At 41.3% G+C, this 11,223-nt stretch overlaps 1 protein-coding gene across 1 annotated transcript; it reads right to left on the bottom strand.

The window, feature by feature from the left end:
• Nucleotides 1-181: 181 nt before the first annotated feature.
• Nucleotides 182-10,422, bottom strand: parp12b (poly (ADP-ribose) polymerase family, member 12b). The gene is made up of 8 exons (XM_055905638.1): nt 10,023-10,422; nt 9,476-9,611; nt 8,041-8,305; nt 7,852-7,947; nt 5,741-5,867; nt 1,525-1,693; nt 1,056-1,176; nt 182-829 (listed from the first exon to the last, which is right to left on the bottom strand). Exons 1-8 carry the CDS (start codon nt 10,367-10,369, stop codon nt 729-731), a joined length of 1,362 nt encoding a protein of 453 aa, XP_055761613.1. The 5' UTR covers nt 10,370-10,422; the 3' UTR covers nt 182-728.
• Between the last annotated feature and the right edge of the window lie 801 nt (nt 10,423-11,223).

Here is an 11,223-nt window from a genome sequence, read left to right as displayed (position 1 = left end):
AAGGCATAGGCCCTTGTGAATCATGGATCTATATGGCTTTCATGTAGAATACTAGGGCCAAATGAGCTTCAAAATAAGGTTTCTGTGTAATTAATTATGATAAACATGGGGATACATGCAAATGAGTTTGAGTATGGTCTTGAATAACATTAAATAGACAAAACTATTCCACAAATAAACATGGCAGACCAGTCTATAGTTTATTATCACATCTTCATCCTTACACAAATATAGAGATGCATGCTAGGAAATAGAGTTATATACTACAGACCGCGATTAACTCATAACTTGATAGATATTCTAAATGTTAAAATATACAGAAAAAAAACATACTTCCTCATGTGTCTACAGTCAGAGAGTTAGTACATAAAAGACGAGTTGTACCTTGATATTGACTACATGCTTACAGGAAACGTAAAAACAGACTTCAGTTGAGGGCACCAGGTTTTCCATTGAACCCCCCAAAAATGATTGCAGACAAAATGCAGACAAAATCACTAACATTATTTGAAATGATCAACACACTGATTTCCTGTTGCTGGCTCTTCATGGCTGTACCTGGTAGTCATCCCTGTGGTATTGAGTGATTTACATACTGTGTTGTATTGGGGTGACTGTCAGCCAGTCCAATTTATCCCCACTCACCAGATCCAGAGTAAAGGTACTCCATTCATTCAGAGAGGAACAGATCTGCCCATTTATTCCTCCCAATTATTTTCTCTCTCTCCCTACGGTGCAGTCTTGTTCTCCACTTCCACGATGGAGATGAAGCGTGGTCGGCGACGCACCCTCCTCTTGGTGTTGTGTTTGGGGTTCCGCTGGTACATGTCTGCAGGAAGGTTTGAACGTGGAGGACAAGTTGATGAGGAGATGGGCAGAGGAGATGAGGGTAGGGTAGAGAAAGGAAGGGTACAATAAAGAGAAAGGAGAGGTCAAAGATGAATGACTTCTCGTCCTGGTCACTGTATGTTTTGATATAAACATATTGATCAGGTTAATTTCTTACACAGCTATTTCAGTGCAGGTGCATGTTGGGTATGTAATAAGGGCTTTACCTTGAAAACTGAGGTAGTAGTTGCGGTGACCTTTCATAATGGTGACCTCAGCAGATCTGTCTGCCAGGTACGCTTCTTCCAGCTCCCGGGACGAGAGGGATGTCGTACGCTGTTTATCGTCCTGACCGCAACACCAACACATATTTTAGCTGGGATTCAATCCAAGGCGTTTTATAGAACAGCACACTGGACATCCGACAATGCGCCTTTTAATGCTAATTTCCCCGATATTCGCGGAGATAGCATTCACGGTAAACGCTGTGCATGTCGGCTCATGCTAAATTAAAACTCGAGAGTAATGTGCTGCTCTATAGAGCGCCTTGCATTGAATCTTGGCCCTTATCAATACTGAATGCTCTTAAACCATACCTCAACCACAACAGCACCATTACAACTTATCACTGAATCCTCACAACCATATCTCAACCGCCACAAAGCTCAATGCCTCCCCTTCTCCCTCCAGACTCACGGGTCTTCCAAACTCAATCCAGTTCTCGTGGTCGCCCTTGTAGTACCACAGCCACTCAGTGGTCAGGATGTAGTGAGCCGGCTTTGTTACCGAGGAAACCGTGGACAGGCGGCGCACGGGGTCTGACTCCTGTGTCATCGTTAGGAAGTCTACTGGCCGAGAGCCCGGACTGAGAGAGAGAGAGAGAGACATTCATGGATTGTTTTAATTTTACAGTGAGACTTTATGGTATATTGCCTATAAAAAAAAAATCAGCTAATGTTTATTAGAACCCAGTTCATACAGTTCTATTTTTACCACATTCTTACTTGGATACGCCGTTTATATCTTGCGTGCACATGCCGGCAAGTTAAAGAGAGAGAGAGTGCATGTGGGCCGATATGGGGGGACGTCAGTGGTGGTCGATGCCGTTTAAGATGAGGGAGGACGTTTTTTTACTTCATGAGCAGGGCTTTATTTCTATTACACCACATTGGATGATTGTCATTCACATTCACCCAGCTAAATGTAACATCGATAGGTTTAGGATACTACTAGTGCTGAGCGATTAGTGCTTTTTGAGGTAAGTTCGGTTTCGGTTCAATAAATCAAAAACATAATCACAGTTTTCGACTTCGCATGCTTACGTCTATAATGTGAGCTGCTCAGTATGTGTAAATGATCCTTGTTACTGCAGCTTTTTTGAAAGATATAACGTTATCAATGGAGAACTGCAAAGGTGTTGCTACTGCTCTCGAAAACATTGGTGCCTTGAATTTATTTAATTTTTATTTCACCGTTATTTAACCAGGTAAGCTAGTTGAGAAATAGCTCTCATTTACAACTGCGACCTGGCCAAGATAAAGCAAAGCAGTGCGAAACAAATAACAACATAGAGTTACACAAGGAATAAAAAAAACATACAATCAATAACACAATAGAGAAAAAGTCTATATACAGTGTGTGCAAATGAGGTAAGATAAGGGAGGTAGGCAATAAATAGGCCATAGTGGCAAATTAATTACAATTTAGCAATTAAACACTGGAGTGATAGATGTGCAAAAGATGAATGTGCAAGTAGAGATACTGGGGTGCAAAGGAGCAAAACATTTATATTTTTTTAAACAGTATGGGGATGAGGTAGTTGGATGGGCTATTTACAGATGGGCTATGTACAGGTGCAGTGATGTGAGCTGCTCTGACAGCTGGTGCTTAAAGTTATTGAGGGAGATATGGGTCTCCAGCTTCAGTGATTTTTGCAATTCGTTCCAGTCATTGGCAGCAGAGAACTGGAAGGAAAGACAGCCAAAGTAGGAATTGGCTTTGGGGGTGACCAGTGAAATATACCTGCTGGAGCGTGTGCTATGGGTGGGTACTGCTATGTTGACCAGTGAGCTGAGATAAGGTGGGGCTTTACCTAGCAAAGACTTATAGATGACCTGGAGCCAGTGGGTTTGGCGACAAATATGAAGCGAGGGCCAGTCAACGAGAGCATACATGTTAACCAATTTAGCAGGCGCTATCGACAAAGATCAGAGGGAAAAGTTGTGACGGACTACTTTCTGCACACGGTCAGTGTGAACTGGAATGACTTGACAAAACGGGGGCCAAACAAGTTGTAACGGAGTAAAAAGGGGTTCCAGTGTGCCGTGAAGCGTTCATCCATGTATACGGGTAAGAATCTAGCTTCATTTTTAGATATTATACTGTACATTTCAAATTTTGTCAGAAAGTCATTTTCATTGCATGTTAAAGCGTACTGTTAGCTAGCTAGGGAACAGTAGCTTGCGGGTTCGCTAGCTAATGTTACATGTATGATCTGTGTAGTAATATTATTAGTATCTCAGAAAGCCATTTGCATTGCTAGTTATAGCCTAATGTTAGCTAGCTAACATTGAACCTAGTTGGTAAGCTTTAGCTACCTGCAGGTTCATACTACAGCATTTCATGCATGGTGGCTAGCGGTGATAATCAGTTTGTATTGCTAGTGTATGGGTTGGGATTATGGTTCATTTTTTGCTACATGTCTAAAACAAAAGACTCCACTTCGCCAGATTACATGACTCATCAAGTTAGCCAGGTGTGTCTGGGAGGGATTACGACATTCTATTTATTATATTTCATGAACATGTCTAGACAATAGTGACCAATCCAATTAGGTAGATGTGGCTGGCAGGTGGTTATAGCATTTGTTTCACATGACCCATCAATTTAGACAAGTGTGTCTGTCTAATAATTATAAAATATTTATACATTATTTTTGATAACCATTTCACTGTACCGTTTACACCTTCTGTATCCTGTGCTTGTGACAAATATACTTTGATGTTAATTGATATAGTGTGTGTTTGCCAGAGACGGTAATGTGAATAACAACATGACCTGAACCAAAGTCAGATTAGGATAAAGGCCAAGGACTAGATAAAGTGTATTTTTACCTGGAGTTTTTCCTTATTGTAGGCAACTCCTTTCATCACTTTTAGTCTTAAACTTTGGTTGTTTACTACACTGCTTACTCACCCTGTTCAGCACATGGCCTCACATGTGAATCATTAAAAAGAGATGGGTGGGGCCCATAGGGGTTAAGAGGGTGTGAACAGTAGACAAAGAGAAGGTGTACCAAAACATTCAAGGGACATTTTTTCAAAAGTGAGGTTACAAGTTAATCAATTTTCGAAACAGAAGTACTTTCCCATTGTTCCTCCACTGCAGTGTATGATATACCATTTTGTGGCTCTGAGTCTCTACTTTTATCCAATGTAAAAAATGTAAAAAATTTGCTACATAAGACCAAATCGAGGTGGTCGGTCACATTTTTGTTCAGTGTATTCTATAGTAGGAGACGAACGTATAAAACTCAAATAATATTTTTCCCACACAACTTGCGTCATGGCAAAGTGTGGAACCGCTGTCATATAAAAAAGTTTTATTTTGAAACAGAGCCCAAGGCAAGCCCATGCTTTTCTTTTCTTCCCACGTTTCATCACTTTCCTACCCTCACTCCGCTTGGTTGGGGAGCAGGCGTAGGGTCTTACATTGAGAGTATCTTCATCATGAAACCGAAAAAAAGTAGCAATCTATATTTTAAAAAGCATGTCTCGTGTTCATATTTCACAACTTCTGCAGGCATTTGGAGTTAGGCCTATATTTGATTTAGACTACATTATTGCATGCTAAATGTTTCTATCAGTGATAGATGAGCGAACAAACAGATGCGCTATACCACCTCTACTTATTTTCCCAGACAGAGAATTAACCAAATAGAGCCTACAGACAGAGATTCAGTGAAAGAAAATCACATTTATTAAGACGAGTCCCAATCTTTTGGTCAGGTAGGACTAGGCTACTAAACGAATGCAAGTGAAGAGCAAAATAATTCACATAACATACTGCCAAAATGTTCTGATCAGTGTCAATACATGAGCCAACTAGACAAGACGATCATGAGCAGCACTCACCTCAACTTAGCTAACATTTCCACAGCCTAATTGTAGCCTAACCAACACCCAAATGGAGATTCAGTGAAAATACAAATCGGACATTGATTGAATTATCAAGAGGCCCCACGCTTGTCTCAAAGCAGCGCAAAACGGTGCTGAAATAGTTGACCACACACGGGTAGGCTAAGCTTCAAATGTATTATAACAATGATGACTTCCGCTGTTTCCGTAAGAAACAATTTGATGCCTTTAATTGCGTTAGCCTACTTTATTCCATTATGCTCATCATTCAGTGATATTTATTCCCAAAGTAATTATTTATGAATATTTCCAGGTGTGGTTAAGAAAACAGTTAATGTGCTGGGCTTGATGAAGAGATGGGTGAAGTGACATGCCTCGCAAAGTTTGGAACGGCTAGGAGGACAGTAGTAAGGGTGCTGCTTCGCTACCATCAAGAGCTTAAAGAAAAACTCCCAAAAACGATATTTTGGTATTTGTTTCAATAGTGCATTGTTGATATTGTCACAAATTTTTTTGCATGTCAGCAATCAAGTTAAGATATACAACTTCCAAAATACAAAAATAAAGGTGTTTTGGGTGGAATTTTCCTTTAAGAGCGTAGTGCATTACGGCGACATTTCATACAAAGCCGTAGGCAGAATTTTACCGCAATCATGACTAGGTTGGTTCGTGGAAATAAAAGTTAGCAGGATGCTAAAGTTGGAGGAAAAATGTCTCGGTTTGAAAGGTGCGTAAGAGTCCACTTTCAACTTTAGTGGGCAGTGGTGAACTCTGACCTGTGTGTGTTCCGGGGGTCACAGAAGGCTCTCTCGATGTCCTCAGTGTGATGCAGGCGTATCCAGCCGTTCCCATCAAACACCTCCCACTTATAGGGCAAGTTAAAATGCACACGGATACACTGGTCTGGGCACACAAACAAGCATGAAAGAACCACAACCAAACATACCAAAAACATAGAAAATATACCAAAAAGGGAGCGCCAAGTCTAGGTCCAAAAGGCTCAACAGCTTCTACACCGAAGCTATAAGACTGAAGAATTAATCAAAAGGCCACCCAGACTATTTACATTGAACCCCCCCCCCTTCCCTTTGTTTTTACACTGCTGTTACTCACTGTTAATTATCTATGCAGTTACTTTATCCCTACCTACAGTACAAGTCAAAAGTTTGGACACACCTACTCATTCAAGGGTTCTTCTTTATTTTTCCTATTTTCTACATTGTAGAATAATAATGAAGACATCAAAACGATGAAATAACACATATGGAATCATGTAGTAGCCAAGTGTTAAACAAAACAAGATATATTTTAGATTCTTCAAAGTAGCCACCCTTTAAGACGGCTTTGCACACTCTTGGCATTCTCTCAACCAGCTTCATGATGAATGCTTTTCCAACAGTCTTGAAGGAGTTCTCACATATGCTGAGCACTTGTTGGCTGCTTTTCCTTCACTCAACTATCTCAAATGGGTTGAGGTCGGGTGATTGTGGAGGCCAGGTCATCTGATGCAGCACTCCATCACTCTCCTCCTTGGTCAAATAGCCCTTACACAGTCTGGAGGTGTTATTGAGTCATTGTCCTGTTGAAAACCAAATGATAGTCCCCCTAAGCACGAACCAGATGGGATGGCGTATCGCTGCAGAACGATGTGGTAGCCATGCTGTTCAAGTGTGTAAATAATTCACCAACAGTGTCACCAGCAAAGCACCCCCATACCGTCACACCACCTCCTCTATGCTTCACGGTGGGAACCACACATGTGGAGATCATCCGTTCACCTACTCTGTCTCTCACAAAGACAAGGCGGCTGGAACTAAAAATCTCAAATTTGGACTCATCAGACCAAAGGATAGATTTCCACTGGTCTAATGTCCATTGCTCACATTTCATGTCTCTTCTTATTAGTGTCCTTTAGTAGTGGTTTCTTTGTAGCAATTCAACCATGAAGGCCTGATTCACGCAGTCTCCTCTGAACAGTTGATGTTGAGTTATGACTGTTACTTGAACTCAGTGAAGCATTTATTTGGGCTGCAATCTGAGGTGCAGTTAAATCTACTGAACTTATCCTCTGCAGCAGAGTTAACTCTGGGTATTCATTTCCTGTGGCAGTCCTCATGAGAGCCAGTTTCATCATAGCGCTTCATGGCATTTTCTGTTTCTCTTTGCTTTTTTGAGCTGTTCTTGTCATAATATGGACTTGGTCTTTTACAAAATAGGGCCATCTTCTGTATACCACCCCTATCTTGTCACAACACATCTGATTGGCTCAAACACATTAAGAAGAAAATAAATTCCACAAATGAACAAGGCACACCTGCACCTGCATTCCAGGTGACTACCTCATGAAGCTGGTTGAGAGAATGCCAAGACTGTGCAAAGCTGTCATCAAGGCAAAAGGTGGCTACTTTGAAGAATCTCAAATATAAAAATATATTTTGATTCCTTAAACACTTTTTTGGTTACTACATGATCCCATGTGTTATTTCATAGTTTTTATGTCTTCACTATTATTCTACAACATAGAAAATAGTAAAAAATAAAGAAAAACCCTCGAATAAGTTGGTGTGTCCAAACTTTTGACTGGTACTGTATATGTACAAATTACCTTGACTAACCTGTACCCACACATATTGACTCAGTACCAGTACCCCCTGTATAAAGCATCCTTTTTGTTATAACATTTGGTTGTGTTACTTTTAATTTTATTTTTAACTTCAGTTTATTTAGTAAATATTTTCTTAACTCTATTTCACAAACTGCATTGTTGGTTAAGGCTTTGTAAGTAAGCATTTCACGGTAATACCGGTTGTATTCGGCGCATGTGACAAATACAATTTGAACAGGCAAATATAAATAAATATATAACATCAAGGAGAAGAGAGCTCACCCTGGAATCTACAGTTCCTGCGTATGAAATGCAGACAAATCTCCTTCCTGTCCTCTTTCTTGATCACAGGACTGGAGATCAGCTCACCTACACGCTCTGATACACACATATACAGAGGGATTATGCACATACACTGCAGATCAAGCCAAAAAAACACACACACACACTCCAGGTGAGGGATTTACGTACCTTTAGCAGTGTAGGGTGTAGTGGGTGTGTTAAGGCGGTGGAGGTTCTGGTAGACAAAGGGAAGGTCGTTGATGATGTCACCGCTAAGGCCCCTCTCCTCCAGCATGCGGCGGCCATGCTGGTCGATGACATGCTGCCTCTTGCACTTAGGCCCGAACATGCAGTCGTCATGCACAAAGTGCATGCACATGTGCAACTTGGTGCAGCCGTCCCTGAAGGTGCATGCGCCGTGGGGCCCGGAGCCCTTGTTGTAGTGAGAGCACACCTGACATCAGGAACACACGGCAACAATGTCAGAGACAATCATCGTGGAAATGCAGTCACACATAGCCAACCAGAGGGGCTGGAACAAGCAGTTGCCTTTAGAAGGCTTACATAGTCATCGGCCAAAAAATTATCTAACCTCACACACCAAGAAGTTCTACTTTACCTCTCTGGGTAACGAATACTTCCTGGGGACAAACCCACATCAACAGCGTAAGTTTTTATATTTCCTTTTTTTTCCTTAAAAAAAATATAACATTCTTTGTTTGCTCTTTTTTTTGTTCTTTTTTATTTTATTTTTTACACACAAGAAGTCCCACAGGTCCAAGGTGGCTTGTCTTCATCTCAGATCACTCTTCACCCACACTGGGCTTTAGGCTGGACGTGGTGGTATTCGTAGTGTTTTCTCTTTTGTCTTTTCATCGATTTACTGTGATATTTGTTTAGACTGGATGAGCCAACATTACTCTCGGAAAACTGAACACACGTTTTTTCCCTTTTTCTTTTTGAGAAACTTGTTTGTCTCTCCAAGGCTTCCGTATAGTTGTCCAATCAGATTACGGGTGCATCTGGTTCGGAGCGGTATCGTCCAATCAGTGTGCAGGATTCACTTCTCACTGGCACTGAACCTGCCTATAAACTTGTCCAGAATTCCCTTCTCTGGAATGCCAGGATGTAAGCTACTCCTGTCCTTCCCTCTTTGGGGAGATAGAATGAGAGAGAGATAAAAAGAGTGAGAGAGAAAGATAGAGGTCTACGCCTTCTACCCATGAGCTCGTACACAAAGAGCACTCAGAACACTGCTACACTCCCTGAGGGCAGAAACCTGTAATGCAGAAACGTCCCACATTTTACTTAAAGGAGCAAGACTTTATGGAGCAAGACAGACAAATTCACACACAAAGAGAGCATGAGACACAGCATTGCGTTTCTACTGTATTCATCTAACGGAGAAAGGGAATATGAAAGTCTACAAGGGCTTAGGGAGAGGTGCTAGGGATTGGAACTGGGCTCATTTCTTAATGGAGACCACCAGGCCCTGGTAAGGCTCCATCCAGGTGTGTAGTGAAGCTCTAGTCTGTAGTGGAGCGGCCTGTGCTGTATTTTCTGTGTGTGTGTTTCTGTGAAGCATTTATTTGGGCTGCAATCTGTTGGTGTGTGTATGTGTTACCTCCGGCAGCAGGGTGGGATCATTCTGCAGCAGTAACAGGAACAGGTCATCCTCGTGCAGCTCATGCAGAGTGCACTCCCTCAGGAGCGTGTAGTTATGCTCTGAACGCACGTCATGGGAGAACTTACACTGCTTCCTACAGAGAGAGAACAGCACACACATACAGACCGGAGTAGAGTAGGTAAACAGACAGGAGTGTACCATAAAGACATCAAGCATCATTTTGTTTTTGTGTAGGCTACTGAAACGTCATGATCATGATATGCTTTCCAAATCAAGGAATTTAAGCAAATAGGCAATTCTGCATCATATGGCAATATGTTATATTTACATTTATAATATACCTGATGATAATAAATGTGCTAACACAAGTTTTACATACATTAGTGGACTAGACTAGAGGATGCAGGTATTATTTGTCCAGATTGATCAATACAGAATAAAAGGGGGCGTGAGAGCTATCTCATATATGCTATGCTGCTGCTAGCTAGGCACTCCCCTCTTCAACCTAGCAAAAACGACTCACCACGGTCGAGGTCTCTCTTACCTGCCTTTCCCAAATCTACAGTTTCCATAAACAAAATATTTGCAAAGGTGAAGCTCCTGGCAATCTCTGCAATCTTGTTTTGTGTAATTTTTACATAGTCGCAACGACGTTTTGGCGACAATCACACAGTCAGCTCCCCATTCGTCCGTCCTCTCTCGGTTCCGCACCGCAACAAACCGAGAACACTTCTTTACGATGTACCAAAAATCGTCCTCAGTTATTTCAACACGCTGGAATACTTTCCTGTGCAATTGCTGGAGGGCCAGGGAACCTTTGTTGCTGCATAATATACTGGTGGCATGATGAATTACTCTGGAGTAGCTGGACATTGTTGGTGCCTCTCTCATTTGCGGATGAGAAGGCGGAAGCAGCAAACCAGCAACAGATTGTCAGTGCTAGTAGTTCTACTTTTCTCCACGCAGTGGCGATCGTGTTCAATTCAGAGCATCACAGAAATGCAATGGGGATTGTCGCCCCGTTGTGGATAAAAGTTGAAAGTGTTCTGATTCTAAATATCAAGCATTCTATTTTCAATAATATGTTACCAATATGGCACACAATCAGTTTTGGCCTCCATATTATACTATTGATCAACATTATTGGTCGTTGTGGTGTAATTTTCCCCTCTCTCTCTGGGTCTGTGGTCACTGATTATTTCATCCATCTGTGACTGATTAACAGCGAGAGATGAAAAAGTGCTCAGTGCTATCCAGTACCCTTGGTACGTCCCTACTCTAACCTTAACAATAACCCCTACCTTCTTCTTCTTGCCTGTGTGGCAAAAACGTGCTGTGTAAGGTTTTAGCAGATTACATTTTTTCTAGAGTATTGAAATCAGTCAATAATAGTTCATGTCAAATGCTGCTAACACTCACCCCAGCAAATCTGAAGGGTGTTCAAGGATACTTTAACAGCCAAATTGTGTTACATTAAGTGTTTGTTTGCATGTTTTGTACGGTAAATCCAGGTGTTAAAAAAATATAAAAAAATACATTCTTACATCATACAAAACAGAACGCAGGTATTAACGAGAAAATAAATGGTAAATCCAGGTGGTGTTTCGTTCCCATGGCATAGGGATGACATGACACTCCCTTCAACTTGGTAAGTACTTAAATATTAACACAACTCTATCCAACGAAAATTATGGAATGAAACTATTTATTTTCATATTTCCATTCAAGTGTGTTATTCAAGTGTG

The sequence above is a fragment of the Salvelinus fontinalis genome, chromosome 39 (genome assembly GCF_029448725.1).
Source record: "Salvelinus fontinalis isolate EN_2023a chromosome 39, ASM2944872v1, whole genome shotgun sequence".
Classification (NCBI taxonomy): Eukaryota; Metazoa; Chordata; class Actinopteri; order Salmoniformes; family Salmonidae; genus Salvelinus; species Salvelinus fontinalis.
The sequence above is the reverse complement of the archived record's forward strand: the minus strand, read 5'-3'. Positions and strand labels throughout refer to the sequence as shown.